At 47.3% G+C, this 24,085-nt stretch overlaps 1 protein-coding gene across 2 annotated transcripts in view; it reads right to left on the reverse strand.

The window, feature by feature from the left end:
• LOC143828870 (4-trimethylaminobutyraldehyde dehydrogenase-like) overlaps nucleotides 1-19,370 on the reverse strand; it is a 45,612-nt gene extending 26,242 nt beyond the window's left edge. The window contains exons 1-6 of one of the 2 annotated variants that reach the window (XM_077319035.1): nucleotides 19,220-19,370; nucleotides 15,105-15,312; nucleotides 6,204-6,349; nucleotides 5,301-5,430; nucleotides 4,399-4,533; nucleotides 3,775-3,971 (exon numbers count right to left, since the gene is read on the reverse strand). In XM_077319035.1, the coding sequence (XP_077175150.1) occupies nucleotides 3,775-3,971; nucleotides 4,399-4,533; nucleotides 5,301-5,430; nucleotides 6,204-6,349; nucleotides 15,105-15,288 (792 nt within the window). In that variant the 5' untranslated portion in view covers nucleotides 15,289-15,312; nucleotides 19,220-19,370. Of the gene's footprint in view, nucleotides 1-3,774; nucleotides 3,972-4,326; nucleotides 4,534-5,300; nucleotides 5,431-6,203; nucleotides 6,350-15,104; nucleotides 15,313-19,219 lie in introns of both variants that reach the window. The other variant, XM_077319034.1, reaches the window with a different exon arrangement.
• Nucleotides 19,371-24,085: the final 4,715 nt, after the last annotated feature.

Consider the following 24,085-nt stretch of genomic DNA (forward strand, 5'->3'; position numbering starts at 1 on the left):
TGGACACGATACTCCGTTTGATACAGCCCAAAATCCCATTTGCATTTTTAGCCAGTGAGCCACACTGCTGACTCATGTTCAGTGTATGGTCTACTAAGACTCCTAGATCCTTTTCACACATGCTACTGCCAAGACAAGTCTCCCACATCTTATATTGGTGTATTTGGTTTTTCCTACCTCAATGCAGAACTTTACATCTTGCGGAAGAGAAAAGCTGTACATAGTGACACATACAGGCTGGACTTCAGGAGAGCATATTTTAACAACGTTATGTTGGGTAGAGTCTTGTGGTCAGAAAACCCTCAGGAGATGGAAGTCCAAGGAAGCCCACTTGAACTCAACCAGGGCCATAGCTTTCTCCATTCTGGCCCCCACCTGGTGGAATGAGCTCCCAGAGGAGATCAGGGCCCTGATGGAGCGTGAACAGTTCTGCAGGGCCTGCAAAAGGGAGTTCCTCCACCAGGCATTTGGTTGAGGTCAACCTAAACCACCGCTTCTCATTGGCCCCCAAGCCTCCCTCCTACGACAACTACGACAAATCTGCCCAACCCACTGGGCCTCAGTATGAGTTGAGCTGATGCTCTTTGCAGTTTCCCGTGTTCTTTAATGTTATTGTTCTTATCACCTTGCAGTTACTGTAAATGGGGTTACCTGTATCATGCTCTTGTTTCATGTAAACTGCTCTGAGCCTTCAGGGAGGGCAGTATATAAATACAATAAGTAAAATAAATAATTAATAAGAAGGTTGGGAGTTTCTCCAAAGTGAAATACTTAAGGCACAATTGCAGACAATTCTCTTGAGAAGGAAAATTGGAAGAAACTTAAAGAAACCAGGATGGCTCCATAAACAACTTTCAAAATAATTGAGTAATAAAAAGACTCATTTAGGAAATGGAAGGAAGACCTTATAACCCAGGAGGAATATAAACAAATAACCAATGCTTGTAGGGAGTGTGTTAGAAAAGCTAACGCTTAGTATGAACGTAGGACAGAAAGAAATGCTAAAAACAAGAAGAAAGGGTTCTTTAGTTATATTCAAAGTAAGAAAGAGAATAGGGACATGGTAGAACCATTGCGGGGTAGAACCATGGTAGAACCATTGCGGGGACCAGAAAGTGATTTTGTAACAGGTGATGAAGAGAGGGCTGGATTGCTCAATACTTACTTTTCCTCAGTCTTCTCTTGCAAGGGGAATCGTGCTCAACTTGGCAGAATAATTTCATGTGATGAGGGATGGGAGTTGTGCCTAGGATCACTGAAGGGATAATCCACAAACACCTTCATTTCTTTAAATGAAACCAAATCTTCTGGGCCAGATTAATTACATCCAAGGGTACTAAAAGAATTTGCAGATGTAATTTTTGAACCTCTGTCCATTATTTTTGACAGTTCTTGGAGAACAGGTGACGTGCCAGATCATTGGAGGTGGGCGAATGTTGTCCCCATCTTCAAGAAGTGGAAAAAGGAAGATCCGGGTAACTACCAACCCTTCAGCTTGACCTCTATAGCTAGCAAAATTTTAGAACAAATCATCAAACATGCAGTCCTTGAGCAGCTAGAGCTGATGGTTGTAATTACTAAGAGCCAATTTGGTGTAGTGGTTAGGAGTGCAGACTTCTAATCTGGCAAGCCGGGTTCAATTCTGCACTCTCCCACGTGCAGCCAGCTGGGTGGCCTTGGGCTCGCCACGGTACTGATTAAACTGTTCTGACCGAGCAGTGACATCAGTTCTCTTAGCCTCACCCACCTCACAGGGTGTCTGTTGTGAGGAGAGGAAAGGGAAGGTGACTGTAAGCCGCTTTGAGCCTCCTTCAGGTAGAAAAAAGCGGCATATAAGAACCAACTCTTCTTCTTATAAGAGTCAGCATGACTCTCTCAAGAACAAGTCATGTCAGACTAACCTTGCTAGATCAGGGGAATCCTGTGGACATTGTATACCTTGATTTTAGAAAGGCTTTTGATAAGGTTCCACATGATATACTTATTGGCAAGTTTGCAAAATGCGTTATGGATCCTATTACTATTAGGTGGATTGAGAACTGGTTGACAAATTGCACCCACAGGGTGCTTGTAAATAGTCTATCATATTCTTGGAGAGGAGTGACAAGTGGAGTGCCACAGGGCTCTGTCCTGGACCCTGTGTTATTCAACATATTCATAATGATTTAGTTGAAGGAATAGAGGAGTGCTTATTAAATTTGCAGATGGCACTAACCTGGGAGGGGAGCAAATCATAGAATCATAGAGTTGGAAGGGGCCATACAGGCCATCTAGTCCAACCCCCTGCTCAACGCAGGATCAGCCCTAAGCATCCTAAAGCATCCAAGAAAAGTGTGTATCCAGCCTTTGCTTGAAGACTGCCAGTGAGGGGGAGCTCACCACCTCCTTAGGCAGCCTATTCCACTACTGAACTACTCTGACTGTGAAAATGTTTTCCCTGATATCTAGCCTATATCGTTGTACTTGAAGTTTAAACCCATTACTGTGTGTCCAAAGACAGCAGAAGAGATAATCAGAATACAAGATGATCTTGATAGGCTAGAAAACTGGGCTAAAATGAATATTAATGGTAAAAAATGTAAAGTTCTTAATTTAGGTTGGAAAAATCAAATGTATCCCTATACAATGGATGAAACTTGTCTTGGCAGTAGTACATGTGAAAAGGATCTGGGGATCTTAGTAGACCATAAACTGAACATCAGTCAGCAGTGGGACTTGGTAGCTAAAAGGCAAATGGAATTTTAGGCTGTCTTAAAAATCTTTGGCCACCTCATGAGAAGGAAGGACTCCTTGGAGAAGAGCCTAATGCTGGGAGCGATTGAGGGCAAAAGAAGAAGGGGACAACAGAGAATGAGGTGGCTGGATGGAGTCACTGAAGCAGTCGGTGTGAACTTAAATGGACTGCAGGAAATGGTAGAGGACAGAAAGCCTGGAGGATCTGTGTTCATGGGGTCGCGATGAGTCGGACACGACTTCGCGCCTAACAATAAGTATAGTGTCCAGATCACATGAAGTGATGTTACCACTTTACTCCATGCTGTTTAGACCTCATTTGGAATACCGTGTTCAGTTTTGGGCACCACAACTGAAGAAAGATGTAGAGAAACTGGAGCATGTCCAGAGGATGGCTACAAAGATGGTGAGGGGGTTGGAGACCAAGATGTATGAGGTACCTTCCCACTCTGTTATTCTATGATTTTCAAATACTTGAGGGGATGTCAGATAGAAGATGGAGCAGAGTTGTTTTCTGTTGCCCCAGAGGATAGGACCAGAACCAGTGGATTGAAATTAGTTCAAAAGAATGTTCGACTAAACATCCGGAAGAAGTTCCTGACACTTAGAGTGGTTCCTCAGTGGTTGTCAGTGTGGGATGCTAGGTGAATTTCCTCCAGTCCAGTCTGAATTCTGGAGATTTCTGGTGGTGGGGGGGGGATCACTGGGGCATGAAATTGGGATCACTGTGGGTTGGCAGATAGTTGCGAGTTCCTGCATTGCATTGTGCAAGGGGTTGGACTAGATGAATCTGGAGATCCCTCCCAACTCTATGGTCCTGCGATTCTAATATCCAACCAGCCTGGAAAATTTGGTTAGGAATAAGCAGGAAAGAACACAATGCATGCTGGGGACACTATGCAGCAACACTCCTGAGCTGGCCATAGCATAACGTCCGTGAGCACCAGGAGAGGAGAGGGCAAGCTGTCGGGAACCAGACCCCTAGGAAACCACAGGAGGGCCTCCCTCTCCCACCCTTGGGTCATTCTGTAGCCTTCTTACCTTGATTCCTGTAGCCACACTACCTGTGAAAGAGACCTTGGCCACGCTCGGGTGCTGACAAAGGAACTGGCCCGTGGCAGAGCTCCCCTGCACCACATTGAAGAGCCCCCTGGGGACACCAGCCTGGCTGTAGATCTCGGACAGCAGCACAACAGAGAGGGGGGTGCAGGGAGAGGGCTTGAAGACCATGGCGTTACCTAGATGATCCAGGCCAGGTAGTCAAGAAAAAAGGGGGGACAGGTTAGTTTCCTCCAGGTAGAAATGAGTCTGCCCATGCCACCAAACCCACTCTGTTCCCAGGCCCTGGCCGCTGAGCAAAGGCTAGTCTGAGCGGCAGGAAGAAGCCCATTACTCAGTCTCCAAGAGGGGTGGTGTGGCCAGTTCATTGCCAGCTTTCAATTTGTATCCCACTTTCGAGTGATGGTTCACAAACTATCTCCTCAATCTGTCTCTAAGTGAGAGACTCTTTGGTGTCATGGAGGGTCATGGCAGCAGTGCAGAATGTTGTTCCATCCATCCATCCATCCATCCCACCCCCATCCCACTTCTCACACTGGCAATTCAGCACCAGCCTCTTGGCAGGGGATCTGCTGCCTTCCCACTCAGCCACAGCCCATTCTTTACCACAAGCCAACGCGGGGGCCGACTTCCAGCAGGCAATCTGGAAAGGGTAGTTCCAGGCACCAATCCCCACGCACACCCCCAGAGGTTCTCTCCGGGTGTATGCAAAGGATCCTCCGGGCAGCTGGATGTGCTGACCTGAGCAAGGATGAAAGAACAAGAAGAGCAAGAATGGCTGGACTCAATGGACAAAATGTTCCTGCATTGTGCAGGTGGTTGGACTAGATGATCCTGGAGGTAGCTTCCAACACTATGATTCTCTGGACTGACACCCATTGCTGGGAGTCCAGGTAGCAAGAGTCTGGCCCCTTGGTCGGTACGGAGAAGCCCTGCAGAGGGAGGAAGTGTATGGACAAGAAGTGGACACCAGCCGGTTCCACCCTGGTGATGAGCACCACCCTTTGAGGTCAGGGAGGCCTTGGCCAAGTAAGATTCTGCCCCTGCAGTGCAGCAACGTTCTCCATTTCCCAAGGTTGCAGTTCAGATCAGCTGATCTGGTGGCTGGGAAGCAAGGACAAGTAATTTCTTGTGTACAGTTCTTGTGTAATTTCTTGTGTACTCTGTACATCCCATTTCTGGGCTGTACGCTACCTAGAGTCATGTTTGAAGTGCAAATGGGTAAAATAACATAGAAGCGTGCTGTGGGGAGCTAGGTTAGGCTCTTATCCGCTCCAGAGTGGTTCTGCAGGAAATAATAATGTACCAAAGAAAAATAGATGGTGCTGTAAATCACAGCTGTTGTAGCTTTCATTTGGGATACAAGCCAAGCAGAAAAGCTGGTTTCTGGGCACCAGCAACCCAAAGGGGATCCACAAAAAGAGCCACACTGTTTAAACCAAAACAACCAACCAGCCTTCACGGAGGCCTTAGAGCTAGCTGGGGACAAGCCAAGCTCAGCTTCTCACCTGCCAGAGCACCAGCTAAGCCAGCATAATACTGCAGACACTGCCAAGATGTGTCAATATCCACCAGGGCTTCAAAGATAGACTTCCCATTATTAATTGTTTCCAAGGTAGCAATTTCTTCCCTCTGTTCCTGGAATTTCAACACATACACACAATGTTTTCCTAACTGCAACAGTTCAGTAGCATCTTTAAGACCAACAAAGATTTATTTAGGGTGTGAGCTTTCGAGTGCAAGCACTCTTCGTCAGACTATGATCTCCTTACATTTCATTGTGCTAATTCAAACCAACATTAATTAGGGCTGATCCTGTGTTGAGCAGGGGGTTGGACTAGATGGCCTGTATGGCCCCTTCCCACTCTAGGATTCTATGATTCTATGATTAACACGGCTACCCTTTTGAATCAGTTCAGAATGCATTATCAATTGCAGGAACCAGTTCCAGGCATCCTCTTGCCCACCAAAGAAAGCTTTATTGAGATGTCCTCTGGGGCCAAGAAGATCCTCTGACTTCTACTTCCTCTCTCATTTAATACAAGGAGAACTTCCAGAGGGTAATGGCAGTTTGGTTTACATTTTAATGTTTATAGTTTTATTGCCATATTTTATCTAAATGAAGAAGAAGGAGGAGGAGGAGGAGGAGGAGGAGGAGGAGGAGTTGGTTCTTATATGCCACTTTTCTCTACCTGAAGGAGTCTCAAAGCGGTTTCCAATTGCCTTCCCTTTCCCCACAACAGACACCCTGTGAAGGAGGGGAGGCTGAGAATTCAAGTGTTGAGAGGGGTTATTGGCAAGTACCAATAATGTACAGCTAGTAAACTAAGCCCAAATTTGTGGGGCTCTGGCTGGGCAAAGAGGGACAGCCTGAAGAAAACTGGGCAGTCCCATGCTCTTGGGCTACATACCTGGATGATCCTGGCAGCCTTCAGAAGTGTACTGCCCCGTTCCAGGCCTGATTTCTGGCTCCATATTTTAAATGCGGCTTGTGCATTCTGTACAGCCAGATCCACCTCCTTCTCACCAGAAAAGAGGCACTTGCCGATAACACGGCCTGAGGAAATAAATGAAATTCAAATTTTAACAATCAATATATGAGTTCAGCTCATGTGAACCGTTTTTGGAGTCTCTGAAATTTCGCAGCTGCATCAAACCAGTTGCAATATTTATCAGTGCATATATCTACATTTAATGTTTTCCATATTTTTCTAATGTTCCATGTTGCTTGTTGTTTCACTTCATTATTGTTAATCTAAGTTATCTGTATTGTTCTGTTTTATGTGAACTGTCCTGAGCTTTCGGGGAGGGTGGTATATAAATAAAATAAAATAAATGAATACAATTTATTCCTGGTGTCTTACAGTTCCAAAAATACCCAGAGATAGGAAGGAAAGAGAACTGGACACACCCAAGGGATGTATCTCTGTGACGAGATTATTTCAACAAAATGAGAGTCCAGTAGCACCTTTGTTGTTTTGTAGGGTCGAAGTTGTGTCCGACTCATCATGACCCCATGGACAATGATCCTCCAGGCCTTCCTGTCCTCTACCATTCCCCGGAGTCCATTTAAGTTTGTACCTACTGCTTCAGTGACTCCATCCAGCCACCTCATTCTCTGTCGTCCCCTTCTTCTTTTGCCCGCTCCCAGCATTAGGCTCTTCTCCAGGGAGTCCTTCCTTCCCATAAGGTGGCCAAAGTATTTGAGTTTCATCTTCAGGATCTGGCCTTCTAAGGACCAGGCAGGGCTGATCTCCTCTAGGACTGACCGGTTTGTTTACCTTGCAGTCCAAGGGACTCGCAAGAGTCTTCTCCAGCACCAGAGTTCAAAAGCCTCAATTCTTTGATGCTCAGCCTTCCTTATGGTCCAACTTTCACAGCCATACATTGCAACAGGGAATACCATAGCCTTGACTAAACACACTTTTGTTGGCAGGGTGATGTCTCTGCTTTTTAGGATGCTGTCTAGATTTTCCATAGCTTTCCTTTTAATTTCTTTGCTGCAGTCCCCATCTGCAGTGATCTTGGAGCCCAGGAAAATAAAATCTGTCACTACCTCCATTTCTTCCCCATCTATTTGCTAGGAATTGAGAGGGCTGGGTGCCCTCTGTACAGTTCCTCAGTATAATTTTGCCACTTTTAAAAAATCTCTTCGGCTTCTGTGAGATCCCTACCGTTTTGGTCCTTTATCATACCCATCTTTGCATGAAACAGCACCTTTAATACCATCAAAGATTTATTCAAGGCGTGAGCTTTCGAGTGCAAGCACTCTTCATCAGTCTATGAACTACCATCATGACAGTGGGAATTTAATGCAAAAGTTAATTCTGTTAAATTAGTAAACTGTGTCACACATCCAGATACAGCCATATGTTAATTCTTTGCCAAAACAGCCAATCAATCCCCTTGAATTCAGCTTCCCCCTTTACCTTTACCTTAAGGGAATAATGGGGTTTTATTGTATTCTTTTATTCTTGTAAACTGCCGTGAGCCCAGTTGGGAACGGCGGTGTATAAATTTAAGTAATAAATAAGTAAATAAAAACATAGGATAAATAAAACTGTCTATGTCAATGATCTAAGAGCCTCTTGTGGCGCAGACTGGTAAGGCAGCCATCTGAAAGCTTTGCCCATGAGGCTGGGAGTTCAATCCCAGCAGCCGGCTCAAGGTTGACTCAGCCTTCCCTCCTTCCGAGGTCGGTAAAATGAGTACCCAGCTTGCTGGGGGGTAAACGGTAATGACTGGGGAAGGCACTGGCAAACCACCCTGTATTGAGTCTGCCATGAAAATGCTGGAGGGCGTCACCCCAAGGGTCAGACATGACTCGGTGCTTGCACAGGGGATACCTTTACCTTTATGTCAATGATCAACGGCTCCTACCCCACCATTTGCTGCTGGCCCCATCCGTCTCCATCCAAGTGTGAAACATTCCTGCCAGTGAAATGCTGTACTGGCAACTATTTGAGTTAAACTCAAAATTCCATTACATATCACTACCATCACCTTATAGTCACATTGTCCCAAATAAAATAAATTGTGAGGAATGTGGATACATGAGTTTAACAAGGTTAGCATGCATTGTTGTTAGGTGCAAAGTCGTGTCCTTCCCATTGTGACCCCATAGACAATGATCCTCCAGGTCTTCCTGTCCTCTACTATTCCCTGGAGTCCATTTAAGTTTGCACCTACTGCTTCCGTGACTCCATCCAGCCATCTCATTCTCTGTCATCCCCTTCTTCTTTTGCCCTCAATCGCTCCCAGCCAAAGTGAGGTGGCCAAAGTGAGGAATGTGGATACATGAGTTTAACAAGGTTAGCATGCATAGTGAGATAAAGAAACCTATGTCGTTGAATGCAGGGTATGTCGTAGCTTTGAGTGTTGTAATCACTTGGCATTTCTGCAGTCTCCCTTTCTAGCCTGTTCTTGAAGTTTCTTTGCAATAAAACAGCTACTTTCAGGTCCCTCTACAGGTTTTTCAGTTCTGTGGTTTTTGATGTCAGATCTATGTCCATTAATCCTTTAGCAGAGGGTTTGGCCTGATTGCCCTATGTAGAGAACAGAGGGGCATTGTTGGCATTTGATGGCATATACAATGTTGGAAGATGAGCAAGTGAATAAGACTTTGGTGTAGGTGATGTTGTTAGGTCCAGTAATTGTGTCACTGGAGTGTATATGGCAGCAAAGCTGACATCTGGGTTTGTTGCAAGCTCTAGAACCAGTGTCCATGTTCACATTAGATGCTGCATTGTTGTGGGTGAGGAGTTGTTTGAGATTGGGGGCCTGTCTCTGTGAAAGAAAAGGCACGTCCGGATTGGCCCAGTGACCAGGACACCACCCAGACAGGGCCCGCCGCATGGCCCTTTGCGACCCGGACAGAGCCGCCTACATTGCTGTTTCCCAATTATAAAGAGCAATTTATGGTAGGGATATTATGTTGCATGATGTATTTTGTTTGCACCCGTGATCAATAAAAATCATATTCTACAAAAGCACACACATACACCAACATAAACAATAATATTTTGCATTTGTCTTTGTCTCTGAGAGTTTAGCCAGCATTACCTACATACTTTTAAGAACTTCTGAGGGCCAAATATGTGAAATGTTTTTAACAAATCTGGTCTGGGTTCCCTGGCCCTGACTTGGTTTCCCTGCAGCTGTGCAGTGTTTGTGGGGGAATGTTGTTTCAATGATGGAGGGGGGCCGATTTGGCTCAGGATTCTGTGCCTGTGAAGCTCCAAAATGAGGCAAATACCCCCCCCCGTTGTCTGGACATGGGAGAAGGTAGGAGGCCCTCTGGTGTCTTGGGCCAAATTGGGCTCCTGCAGACTTCTAAAACGTTTCCCCACAGTTAAAAGTGTGTGCGTGTGCGTGTGCGTGTGCGTGTGCGTGTGCGTGTGCGTGTGCGTGTGCGTGTGCGTGTGCGTGTGCGTGTGCGTGTGCGTGTGCGTGTGCGTGTGCGTGTGCGTGGGGAATTGCTCCTGGTGGATATTCTAATCAACATGACTGTGCTACCAAATGAAGATAACTCCTCAGTCCTACAGTGGATTCCTAAGCCACCTGCTGCCACTGCCGCCCCCTTCACTTTGCTAAGGGAGAAGCCCAGCTGTGCCCGGATGCCTGTCCCTTGGCTCCCCTCCCTAGGCTGCACAGTCGCCTCAGACACCCTTACCCAGGAGCGCTTTAAGGATTTGCGGGGCCTGTGTGCCTCAGGAGCCAGAAAGGATGTTCTGATGGATAAATGGAAGCACTGCAATCTGGATTTTCAGATCATAGAATCATAGAATCATAGAATCATAGAATCATAGAATCATAGAATCATAGAGTTGGAAGGGGCCATACAGGCCATCTAGTCCAACCCCCTGTTCAATGCAGGATTAGCCCTAAGCATCCTAAAGCATCCAAGAAAAGTGTGTATCCAACCTTTGCTTGAAGACTTCCAGCGAGGGGGCGCTCACCACCTCCTTAGGCAGCCTATTCCACTGCTGAACTACTCTGACTGTGAAAAACTTTTTCCTGATATATAGCCTATATCGTTGTACTTGAAGTTTAAACCCATTACTGCGTGTCCTCTCCTCTGCAGCCAGCAGAAACAGCATCCTGCCCTCCTCCAAGTGACAACCTTTCAAATACTTAAAGAGGGCTATCATGTCCCCTCTCAACCTCCTTTTCTCCAGGCTGAACATTCCCAAGTCCCTCAACCTATCTTCATAGGGCTTGGTCCCTTGGCCCCAGATCATCTTTGTCGCTCTCCTCTGTACCCTTTCAATTTTATCGACGTCCTTCTTGAAGTGAGGCCTCCAGAACTGCACACAGTACTCCAGGTGTGGTCTGACCAGTGCCGTATACAATGGGACTATGACATCTTGTGATTTTGATGTGATGCCTCTGTTGATACAGCCCAAAATGGCATTTGCCTTTTTTACTGCTGCATCACACTGCCTGCTCATGTTTAGTTTACAATCCACAAGTACCCCAAGGTCTCGTTCACACACAGTGTTACCTAGAAGCGTGTCCCCCATCCAGTAGGCATGCTTTTCATTTTTCTGACCCAGATGCAGAACTTTACACTTATCTTTATTAAATTGCATCTTGTTCTCATTTGCCCATTTTTCCATTGCGTTCAGATCTCGTTGAACTCTGTCTCTATCTTCCGGAGTATTTGCCAGTCTTCCCAATTTGGTGTCATCTGCAAACTTGATGAGTAGTCCCTCCACCCCCTCATCTAGATCATTAATAAATATGTTAAAAAGTACCGGGCCGAGCACCGAACCCTGAGGTACCCCGCTACTCACTTCTCTCCAGTCTGATGAAACACCATTGACAACAACTCTTTGAGTGCGGTTCTCTAACCAATTCCCTATCCACCTAACTATCTGAAAATCCAGATTGCAGTCCTTCAATTTATCCATCAGAACGTCATGGGGAACCTTGTCAAAAGCTTTACTAAAATCCAAGTAAATGACATCAACCAAATTTCCCCAATCGAGCAAACCTGTTACTTGGTCAAAAAAGGAAACTAGGTTGGTCTGGCAGGACCTGTTGGAGACAAATCCATGCTGACTTCCTTGGATCACCAAATTGTCCTCCAGATGTTTGCAGATCGCTCCCTTTAATATCTGCTCCATTATCTTCCCCACAACAGAGGTCAGACTCACTGGTCTGTAGTTTCCCGAGTCATCCTTACTCCCTTTTTTGAAGATCGGAATAACGTTTGCTCTTTTCCAGTCCTCCAGGACATCTCCAGTCCTTAAAGAGGTTCCGAAGGTGATGGACAAGGGCTGTGCAAGTTCTCTGGAAAGTTCTTTGAGTACTCTCGGGTGCATTTCATCTGGACCAGGGGATTTGAACTCATCCAGTGCAGCTAAATGCCTCTCAACAACCTCCCTATCCATGTTAACCTGCCACCCAGACACTATCCTTTGGCTACAGCCATCTCTAGATGTGCCTAAACACTTTGACCTGTGGGAAAAAACAGATGTAAAATAGGCACTAAGCCTTTCTGCTTTCTCTGCATCTTTCGTTAGAGTTTGTCCATCCGCACCCAACAGCGGGCCTATTGCCTCCTTTACTTTACGTTTGCTCCTCACGTAACTGAAAAATCTTTTCTTGTTACAATGGGCTTCCCTGGCCAATCTTAGCTCACTCTCAGCTTTGGCCTTTCTGATGATTGATCTACAGTGCCTAGTAACCTGTAGGTACTCTTCTTTAGAGCTCTGTCCTTCCCTCCATTTCCTGAACATTTTCCTTTTCTTTCTTAGTTCCTCTTGAAGTTCTCTGTTCATCCAAATAGGCTTCTTAGAGCTCCTGCAGTGTTTTCGCATTTCTGGAATAGTCATTGATTGAGCATGCAATAGCTCTTGTTTGAGTAGCGCCCACCCTTCACATGCTCCCTTCCCTTCCAGCATTCTCGTCCATGGTATGACACTCATCATGTCTCTTGAGTTTATTAAAGTTTGCCCTACGAAAATCCAACATCCGCGTCTGGCTACAAGCTTCCTTGGCTCTCCATCTCAAAAGGAATTCTATGAGGACATGGTCACTTCCCCCTAGGGTCCCCACCTCCTTCACCTCATCCACCAACTCTTGCCTGTTGGTCAGTATTAAGTCCAGTATGGCTGAACCTCTTGTGGGTTCATCTACCATTTGATAAATGAAATTGTCAGCCAGGCAGGTCAGAAACTTGCATGACTGAGGACGCTTCGCAGAGTTTGTTTCCCAGCACACATCTGGGAAATTGAAGTCACCCATGATGACAAGGTCCTGCCGTTTGGATATTTTCTCAAGCTGCTCACAAAGTGCAGCATCCACATCCTCTCGTTGGTCAGGTGGTCGGTAGCAGACACCAACCACCACACTGTTTGTTTTCCCCTCGCTTATTTTCACCCAGATGCTTTCCACTGTAGATATGCTCTCCTTCACTAGAATTTCCTGACAGGTAATCCCTTTCCTCACATACAGTGCCACTCCTCCACCTCTTCGATCTATTCTGTTTTTTCTGAACAGTCCATATCCATCCACCATTACATTCCAGTCATGAGAATCATTCTACCAAGTTTCTGTGATGCCTACTAGATCATACCTTTCCATCAGCATGAGAAGTTCCAGCTCTTCCTTTTTATTGCCCATGCTTCGGGCGTTAGTATAAAGACATCTGAATCCTTTTACTTTTGGTTCCCTATGAGCTGGCCTTGCCGGTTGGGCTGCCCCCGATCATTCTCCTTCCTTACACTCCCTATGTTGATTGTCTCCTTCCCCTTGTGGCTATAGTTTAAAGCTCTCCTGATGAATCTCCCCAGGTTCTTGCCAAACACATTCTTCCCCACTTTCGATAAGTGCAGTCCATCAGGTGCTTGTATCCTTCCTCAAGAAAGCCTATCCCATGGTCCCAGAAACCAAATATCTCCTGCCGGCACCAACTACGCAGCCAGTGATTCACCTCCATTATCTTCCTCTCCCAACGCATTCCTCTTCCCTTGACAGGCAAGATTGAAGAGAACACCACTTGTGCCCCCATTTGCTTGAGCTTCCTCCCCAGATCTTGATAGTCTTTTTTAATAGGAGCTATGGTATTCAGGGACATGTCATTCGTTCCCACATGGACCATCACAAATGGGTAGCGATCCGTAGATTTGAGGAGTTTGGACAGCCTTTCTGAAACATCTTTAATTTTCGCCCCTGGCAAGCAACACACCTCTCGGGTTAGGGGGTCGGGCCCAGCCACATGGCGATCCATTCCTCTCAGCAGGGAGTCTCCAATTACCAGTACTCTCCTTTTTTTTTTTCCTTCTCAACTCCATTTCCTTCTGTCCCCGTGGCCTCTTCCCTTTGTCTTAGACTTTTGTGGGGGACCTCTTCCCTCGTTGACCCTTGCACCTCCTCTGCAAGGGCCTGAAATCTATTCTGGAGCTCCAAAGGCCCCGAGAAGTGTCTCGCTCTTCGCCGTTGAGTCTTTTTCTGAACAGACTGCAGAGGCTCCCTAGTGTGGTCAATCTCCTTATCCTCTTCAGGACTAGCTGTATTCTCTTTATTCCGAGTTGCAGGGCTCTGGTCTGTGAACTCCTCCCCTTTCTTACTTTGGGTCAGAGTAATAATTCTGTTTTCTAATCCCCTAATCCTTTCCTCCAAAACTTTTACCAGTTTACACTTGCGACAGCTGTAGTCCAGTCCATCTTGTCTTCTGGGAGGAAGGCAATCATGTCACACTCACTGCAGATGATGGGATGAGTGTCCTGGAGGTCCATTGTAATGTCTAGGCAGTGCAAGTACTAGGGAAAAATAATCTACTGATTCTAATTGCTCGGCCAAGAACCCCAGGCTAAGAGCCACAGGCCAAGAGCCCTTTGTCTCTCGCCCTTCGGCTCGTGCCAAAGGCTCGCGCCTCTGGCGAGGAGCAGCCCTTTTTAATCCTCCCAGCAATTACCCAGCAATCACCTCACCCAGGCAGCACAATAGCCTCACCTGGTCAGCAGCAACTCTCCCCAGTAGCTCTCTCCATGTGCTCTCAGTTGTCTGATAGTTAGGTGGATAGGGAATTGGTTAGAGAACCGCACTCAAAGAGGTGTTGTCAATGGTGTTTCATCAGACTGGATGCACAATAATGGGTTTAAACTTCAAGTACAACGATATAGGCTTGATATCAGGAAAAAATTTTTCACAGTCAGAGTAGTTCAGCAGTGGAATAGGCTGCCTAAGGAGGTGGTGAGCTCCCCCTCACTGGCAGTCTTCAAGCAAAGGCTGGATACACACTTTTCTTGGATGCTTTAGGATGCTTAGGGCTGATCCTGCGTTGAGCAGGGGGTTGGACTAGATGGCCTGTATGGCCCCTTCCAACTCTATGATTCCATGATTCTATGATTCTATTTCTTCAACTGAAGAGTTGGACATAGTGATCCAAAGAGAAGTTTGCCTCTCTTGTACGCACGCACACATGCACAGAGCCACCCTCCTGCTTCCCCTAACAAACTGCTCTTGTTGTTAGGAAATGGCTCCCACAACAGAAGCTTCCTGGCCTGCGACAAGAGCACATTGACGGCTCCCAGGTACCTCTGTCCTGGGGGAGGGGTTCCCTGGCCCGTAGCACCTGAATCAGGTTAAGGATTTGTGGGGCCCTACCATGGGACAAATGCGGTGGGAGCAGACTGGGTGGGAGGGGCTCCCCAGTGGAAAGGGCCGTCAATCTGAGTGTCCTTACAGAGAGGAAAGGGGGGAGAAGCTACGGCCCTGGTCCATGGGGGAAAACACTGTGCAGGGCCCCTGGAAATGCAGGGACCGTAGCACGTACTATGTGGATAAACCAGACCTGCCCTTACCGGTTGCTGGCTCATACAAGTCCTCACTGTGATTCCCATCACACGGCTGGACACGGGCCCCGTCTCGGTAGTTGAGCGGTTGCTGCAGTTGAAAGGTGCCTGTCGCAGTGCCCGTTGAAGCCCAGCGGAACAGACAAGGGCAGCCAGGAAGCAGGAGCCGGGAGCCGGGATGGAATAGATGCATCGGAGCACTGGAGTCTGGAACAGGCTAGAAAAGAAAGCCAGCAGGACACTTGTGGACTGAGTGGCACTGCTCAGTCATGACTATGTTGCCTTGTTCTGGCTCCTGAGGCACACAGCTCTTGGTGACATTGACATTAGAAGGAGAGGTTGGTGTGCATATTGTTTCCCAAATCAGATGCATCATGCAAGGCTTGCACAAGTGAACTCAGAACACAAGCCCGGGAGGAAAGAGGTATCTTTTCAGCTGCCATGCACAGTGCAATAAATGCAATATAAGGAAGAGTGGAAGGCAGGAAAACACCTAACAAGAGAGCAATTATATTTCCCTAACCAAGTAAGAAAAACAAAAAAGTAGGAATCATTGAAAACCAGTCCCTTTGACAATCCTGATTGGTAGCTGTACTCCTTTAAGGTAAATAAAGTTACCCTTTTAAATCCAAACTGTGTTCTCCCTACTTGGCCAGTCTGAGTTACAGAGAGACCAATGCAGAGAGAAGAGAGGAGAGGGGATGCCTGAACTTAGATCTCCCCCCCCCCCGTGCCTTTTAGATCTGGCTCCTCGCTCCCAGTGGAAGAAGGCTTGACCCTCTGGCTGAATGGGGGGGGGGGGGAGAGATATTACTAGAGTTAGTTGGCCATCTATTTTATTTATCAAATGGTAGATGAACCCACAAGAGTTTCAGCCATACTGGACTTAATACTGACCAACAGGCAAGAGTTGGTGGATGAGGTGAAGGAGGTGGGGACCCTAGGGGGAAGTGACCATGTCCTCATAGAATTCCTATTGAGATGGGGAACCAAGGAAGCTTGTAGCCAGAATCATAGAGATGGAAGGGGCCATACAGGCCATCTAGTCCAACCCCCTGCTCAACGCAGGATTAGCCCTAAGCATCCTAAAGCATCCAAGAAAAGTGTGTATCCAACCTTTGCTTGAAGACTGCCAGTGAGGGGAAGCTCACCACCTCCTTAGGCAGCCTATTCCACTGCTGAACTACTCTGACTGTGAAAATTTTTTTCCTGATATCTAGCCTATATCGTTGTACTTGAAGTTTAAACCCATTACTGCATGTCCTCTCCTCTGCAGCCAACAGAAACAGCATCCTGCCCTCCTCCAAGTGAGCCCTGAGCCCTGAGGTACCCCGCTACTCACCTCTCTCCAGTCTGATGAAACACCATTGACAACAACTCTTTGAGTGCGGTTCTCTAACCAATTCCCTATCCACCTGACTATCTGAAAATCCAGATTGCAGTCCTTCAATTTATCCATCAGAACATCATGGGGAACCTTAGAGAACCGCACTCAAAGAGGGGGACCACTGGAGGAGCAGCGGTATAAAAATCAAAAATATAAATATAAATATAGTTGTGGAAGTGAGACAGCCCTTCCTTCTCATATACCTGGACTGGCGAGGGTGCCAGTGGAGAAAGTCTGCTACTTGGTGCACAGGGATTAGAACCCGTGGTAGCCCTCAGCCCAAACAGGACTGCCCACTGGTGGACCTTTGGTTGTGCTCGGCCCACTTCCCTCTCAGGATCCAGCACCCCATTCCTACAGAGCCTTTTCAGGGCTCTGAAGAGCGGGGGCTGCCCCTCTGACTGGAGGGGGGGAAGCAGGGAGCAGAGAGGCTAGGCAGGGAGGACTATTAGGGTAGCTAAAGTGAGTTGCAAGTGTGGGGCAGCACAGTGCAGGTGACCTGGGGGGGGCGGGCAGGCGAGCCTGGGTGAGTAGACAGACAGGTGGGGCAGGGTTACCAGCTGCAATGCCTTGAGGTGGCAGGGAGGTAGAAGTGGGATTCCCCTTGTCCCTGGGCCACCCCACTTGTTTAATTCTAATATACAAAATTTCAACAAGTTTAGCAAAAGAACAGCTTGCCTTCAGGCAACTGCACTGGCTCCCAGTTGAAGGCCAGATTTGCTTCAAGGTGTTGGTGCTAATTTTAAGGCCATCTGAGGTCTGAGCCCAGCATATCCGAGGGATCACTTGACTGACTGTTCCCCCCAAAGGACATTACGATCATCCAATTCCAACAGAGTGGCGATCCCTGGCCCAAAGGCGGCGTGTCTGGGCTCAACCAGCGCCAGGGCCCACCTGGTGGAATGAGCTCCCAGAAGAGCTGAGGATCCTGGAGGAACTGAATCTTCTGCCAGGCATCTGGTTAGGGCCAAAGAACACCATGGCTCATTCTATAGCCTAGAATTTTAAAGTGAATGTTAATGTTTTAATGTTATGGTAATGTATATATTATTATGTCAGCATGGATTTGTCAGCATGTCAGCATGGATTTGTCTCCAACAGGTCCTGCCAGACCAACCTAGTTTCCTTTTTTGACCAAGTAACAGGTTTGCTGGATCGGGGAAATTCGGTTGATGTCATTTACTTGGATTTTAGTAAAGCTTTTGACAAGGTTCCCCATGATGTTCTGATGGATAGGTTGAAGGACTGCAATCTGGATTTTCAGATAATTAGGTGGATAGGGAATTGGTTAGAGAACCGCACTCAAAGAGTTGTTGTCAATGGTGTTTCATCAGACTGGAGAGAGGTGAGTAGCGGGGTACCTCAGGGCTCGGGGCTCGGCCCGGTACTTTTTAACATATTTATTAATGATCTAGATGAGGGGGTGGAGGGACTACTCATCAAGTTTGCAGATGACACCAAATTGGGAGGACTGGCAAATACTCCGGAAGATAGAGACAGAGTTCAACGAGATCTGAACACAATGGAAAAGTGGGCAAATGAGAACAAGATGCAATTTAATAAAGATAAGTGTAAAGTTCTGCATCTGGGTCAGAAAAATGAAAAGCATGCCTACTGGATGGGGGATACGCTTCTAGGTAGCACTGTGTGTGAACGAGACCTTGGGGTACTTGTGGATTGTAAACTAAACATGAGCAGGCAGTGTGATGCAGCGGTAAAAAAGGCAAATGCCATTTTGGGCTGTATCAACAGAGGCATCACATCAAAATCACAAGATGTCATAGTCCCATTGTATACGGCACTGGTCAGACCACACCTGGAGTACTGTGTGCAGTTCTGGAGGCCTCACTTCAAGAAGGACGTCGATAAAATTGAAAGGGTACAGAGGAGAGCGACGAAGATGATCTGGGGCCAAGGGACCAAGCCCTATGAAGATAGGTTGAGGGACTTGGGAATGTTCAGCCTGGAGAAAAGGAGGTTGAGAGGGGACATGATAGCCCTCTTTAAGTATTTGAAAGGTTGTCACTTGGAGGAGGGCAGGATGCTGTTTCTGCTGGCTGCAGAGGAGAGGACACGCAGTAATGGGTTTAAACTTCAAGTACAACAATATAGGCTAGATATCAGGAAAAAGTTTTTCACAGTCAGAGTAGTTCAGCAGTGGAATAGGCTGCCTAAGGAGGTGGTGAGCTCCCCCTCACTGGAAGTCTTCAAGCAAAGGTTGGATACACACTTTTCTTGGATGCTTTAGGATGCTTAGGGCTAATCCTGCGTTGAGCAGGGGGTTGGACTAGATGGCCTGTATGGCCCCTTCCAACTCTATGATTCTATGATTCTATGATTCTATGATTCTATGTATTGATTTTGACATGCTGGAAACCGCCCCAAGCCAGCTTCCTGGGAGGGGCGGTGTATAAATCACTAAATCGATAAATAAAAAAGCAAACAAACCCCAAGACATTTCTTTCTGGGTTTTTAAAATACAGAATAATTGGACAATCTCCTTGGGACTGAATCCTACTGCCCCCTCCCCCAAAAAGCACAGGTAATATATTTCAGGTCATCTATTCACTGTCCAGCTCTCCATGGGTGCTGCCAATGACCCAGAAGGCCCCACACAGTGGATCACAAAGAGCCCCCACTGCTCTCAGGCTCCTCTTCATCCTCACCAGCAGGAAGCTCTCCAGGAAGCCCCCGTCCCCATTTCAAATTAGCAGTGAGGAGCACCTTGCCGGCCTACCTTCCAGAGCCGTTTTGGGGACTCTTGATGGACCACACCTGAACCACACCCCAGCACCCTCTCTGAAGGCCACCCACCTTCACGCAAGAGGGGGAAGGAGAGGATCACTTGGAGGAAGGCTGTGGCAGCGGGCCCTGTGGAAATGTCTCCAGGCAACCGTTCCCATAGACATGGAATGCTGGAGGGAAGGGCTGAGCGGTGGCGGAATGGCAGAGGGAGGGAGAAGAGGAACGGGCCCAGGAAGGGAGAGAAAAACCCAGGGTGATTCCTAGGCTCTGGGCACAGGCCCCCTGGAGGGCACCTGGAGGTCAACCAGGCTGATGAAGGGAAAGCTCTGCTAATGTCGCCTGATCATCCTGATGGGGACCTTGTCTTGACAAGAATCATAGAACCATAGAATCATAGAATCATATAGTTGGAAGGGGCCATACAGGCCATCTAGTCCAACCCCCTGCTCAATGCAGGATCAGCCCTAGTCATAGGCCTTGCAAGTCATGTGCCTTGGGAAACAGCAGCAGAAATAAAAAAGTGAGGACAGACTATGTATAACAGACCAAGGATTTTAACCAGGAAGTGGAAGTGGCTGAGCCACATGTTGGAGGAGAAGGAAGAAGAAGAAGAAAGAGTTGGTTTTAATACCCTGCTTTTCACTACCCAAGTAGGGCTGAGAGAGCTCTAAGAGGACTGTTCTGTGAGTCCTCTTCTCTCCCGGCTAAACAGATCAAGCACCTTCAACCTTTCCTCATATGACTTGGTCTCCGAATCCCTCACCATCTTTGTAGCCCTCCTCTGGACATGTTTCGGTGATTCTGCATCTTTTTTCAGTTGTGGTGCCCAAATTGAACACAGTACTCCGAGTGTGGTCTAACCAGAGTGAAGTAATGTCGTAACATCACCTTGTGTGCTCTGGACACTATACTTCTTTTAATACAGCCCAAAATCCCATTTGCCTTTTTAGCTTTGGATGCTTTAGGATGCTTTGGGCTGATCCTGCGTTGAGCAGAGAGTTGGACTAGATGGTCTGTATGGCCCCTTCCAACTCCATGATTCTGTGATTCTACCGAGTCATCCTGCTGATTCATTTTCAGTGTCTGGTCTACTAAGACCCCCCAGATTCTTTTCACATGTACTCCTGCCAAGACAAGTCTCCCCCATCCTATAGTGATGCATGTGATATTACCTACCTAAATGCAAAACTTTACAATGGTCATATGGAGCACACTGTGAGCGTGGCTGGCAATCCGTTCAGCTCTTTTTCTTGAACATACTCCTGGGTGAAACTCTGAAGCTGAAAACACCTGTTGAGGCCCATTTTAGCCCAGTTTTCTAGCCAGTCAAGATCATCCTGTATCCTGGTTTCCTTTTTTGACCAAGTAACAGGTTTGCTGGATCGGGGAAATTCGGTTGATGTCATTTACTTGGATTTTAGTAAAGCTTTTGACAAGGTTCCCCATGATGTTCTGATGGATAAGTTGAAGGACTGCAATCTGGATTTTCAGATAGTTAGGTGGATAGGGAATTGGTTAGAGAACCGCACTCAAAGAGTTGTTGTCAATGGTGTTTCATCAGACTGGAGGGAGGTGAGTAGTGGGTGTACCTCAGTACTCGGTGCTCGGCCCGGTACTTTTTAACATATTTATTAATGATCTAGATGAGGGGGTGGAGGGACTACTCATCAAGTTTGCAGATGACACCAAATTGGGAGGACTGGCAAATACTCCGGAAGATAGAGACAGAGTTCAACGAGATCTGAACACAATGGAAAAATGGGCAAATGAGAACAAGATGCAATTTAATAAAGATAAGTGTAAAGTTCTGCATCTGGGTCAGAAAAATGAAAAGCATGTCTACTGGATGGGGGATACGCTTCTAGGTAACACTGTGTGTGAACGAGACCTTGGGGTACCTGTGGATTGTAAACTAAACATGAGCAGGCATTGTGATGCAGCGATAAAAAAGGTGAATGCCATTTTGTGCTGTATCAACAGGGGCATCACATCAAAATCACAAGATGTCATAGTCCCATTGTATACGGCACTGGTCAGACCACATCTGGAGTACTGTGTGCAGTTCTGGAGGCCTCACTTCAAGAAGGACGTAGATAAAATTGAAAGGGTACATAGGAGAGCAATGAAGATGATCTGGGGCCAAGGGACCAAGCCCTATGAAGATAGGTTGAGGGACTTGGGAATGTTCAGCCTGGAGAAAAGGAGGTTGAGAGGGGACATGATAGCCCTCTAAGTATTTGGAAGTATTTGAAAGGTTTTCATTTGGAGGAGGGCAGGATGCTGTTCACATTGGCTGCAGAGGAAAGGACACGCAGTAATGGGTTTAAACCAGTGGTCCACAACCTTTTTGAGGCTGGGGACTGGCGGCAACAGGGAGGGCGATTGCCCGGCCGCACATGCTGTGCATTCATGACCGAAATAGCGCATCGTGCATGCACTGCTGAAATAGCGCAATGCGTGCATGCGCGAAAGTGCCGCACATGCGCAATTCTGGTCGTGCATGGCGCATACACACACCCCCCTCCCACAGTAAGAAGCTTCCCGGGCTGTAAGCTTGTGGCCTGGGAAGTTTTTTACTGCGGGCGGGGGGCGGTGGGGAGCCGCGGCACAGTGCCAGGGCCTTCGCGGCCCGGCACCGGGGCGCGGCCCGGTGGTTGGGGACCACTAGTTTAAACTACAACGATATAGGCTAGATATCAGGGAAAAAAATTTCACAGTCAGAGTAGTTCAGCAGTGGAATTGGCTGCCTAAGGAGGTGGTGAGCTCCCCCTCACTGGCAGTCTTCAAGCAAAGGTTGGATACACACTTTTCTTGAATGCTTTAGGATGCTTTGGGCTAATCCTGCGTTGAGCAGGGGGTTGGACTAGATGGCCTGTATGGCCCCTTCCAACTCTATGATTCCATGATTCTATGATTCTCTCTAGCTGGCCTCCCTATGCTCTAAATATATCCCACATCCTCTGACTACTGCTTAGCAGAACCAGAACTAGCCAGGACCCCAGAACCCCAAGAATGGAAAAAAATAATTTTCCCACCTTTAGACCACTAAGAAGGAAGATTCACTGTGACTGAAAACAGTGGGCCTCTGGTGCGGCAGTCTTGGTGTAGTGGTTAGGAGTGCAGATTTCTAATCTGGCATGCTAGGTTCGATTCTGCACTCCTCCACATGCAGCCAGCTGGGTGACCTTGGGCTCACCACGGCACTGAAAACTGTTCTGACCGAGCAGGAATATCAGGGCTCTCTCAGCCTCACCCACCTCATGGGGTGTCTGTTGTGGGGAGAGGAAAGGGAAGGCGACTGTAAGCCGCTTTGAGCCTCCTTCGGGTAGGGAAAAGCGGCACATAAGAACCAACTCGTTGTCGTCGTTGTCTTCTTCTTTTTCTTCTTCTTCTTATGCCTGGGACATACAAAAGCAGTGTGTCTGGGCAGGCACAGGATTCCGAATGCTACATCTGGGTAGACTGCTGCAGAATCCCCCTTGGCAGATGCCATCTCCTCTATCCTACAATGCCAATCAAAGGGATGAATAGACCTTCAAGTGGCTGCCTTGCATATCACCTACAGGAAGGGGAAGACCCCCCCTTAATGAATGACCCCCCTTAATGAATGAGCCATCACCCCCTGGGGTGGCTCCTAACCCCTTGTTTGTAGGCCACAGTGATGCAGCCCCTGATCCGTCAACTGATTGTGGTCATGGACACCTTTCTTCCCAAGGAAGATTTCCTCAAGGACACAATTATACCCTCCAAGCTCCTGAAGGTCTTAAGTCTTTAGGGCTCACCACACAACCAGGCTGTGCCACTCCCGTTCCCAGGAATCGTTGGGATCTCAGTAAAAAGATGGAAGAACTAGCTCCTCCTCCTGTGAAATGGGGAATTCACCTTGGGGATGAAGGCTGGGTCAGGGTGCAGGATAACCTTGTCTCTGCGGAAAACACATAATTCCTTCAGGGCAGACAATGCGTTAATCTCAGACACCCTTCTGATAGACATGATGGCCACTAAGAAAATGGTTTTAAAAATCAACTCCTTTAAGGGACATGTGGCGTAAGCTCAAAAGATGTTCTGAACAGCGCCTTGAGAACTAGGTTTAGACTCCAACTGGAAAATCTGTGCACTTGAGGTAGATTGAGGACAAGAAAGTGAAATTATAACAGACTAGGGGCAAAGCCTGTTGTATCCAAGAATACAACGAGAGCTAGAGTCTGGCAGTGGGAAGAGGAAGGGGATTAACTGTCCAGTCTGTAAGGGCATGGGGTTGTCATGTGTGTTGTGTGGGAGGTTGTGGTGGTGTGGTGGCAAATGAGGGTATGGGTGTGGAGATATGGGTGTCAAGAGCCTGTGGTGTGGAATGTTCATTGTGTGTGGGAGAGGACTGACCTTCGCGAATTGTGGCATAGTAGTTACAGATGAGCTTTCCAGAGCCATGTCTTCAGATATGTGAAGGGAAAATCAGACTGGAGACTCTTCTTAGGGGAAGATTACATGGCAACCAATTCCTCCCAGTTCTGTGTCATTTCCCTTCTTGTGTGAATTAGGCCACAGACACCGAAATGTCCCCCTGCCCTAATACACATAGGGTAGTCACAGTACACAGGTGCCCACCCTGTTCCTTCTGTCTCCATTTTTTCACTGTTGATAAAATGTTATGTGCCTACATGCTTCTTTCATGGTTGCTCCTTAGAAGAACTGGATTTTTGTACCGTTGTTTACTACCCAAAGGAGTCTCAAAGCAGTTTACAAACACCTTTTCCCTTTGTCTCCCCACAATAGACAACCTGTGAGGGATGTGGGGCTGTGAGAGGTCTGAGGGAACTGGGAATGGGCCGCAGTGATTAGCAGGCCGCAGGTGTCTCAA

This window comes from Paroedura picta, chromosome 2, assembly GCF_049243985.1.
Source record: "Paroedura picta isolate Pp20150507F chromosome 2, Ppicta_v3.0, whole genome shotgun sequence".
NCBI lineage: Eukaryota > Metazoa > Chordata > Lepidosauria > Squamata > Gekkonidae > Paroedura > Paroedura picta.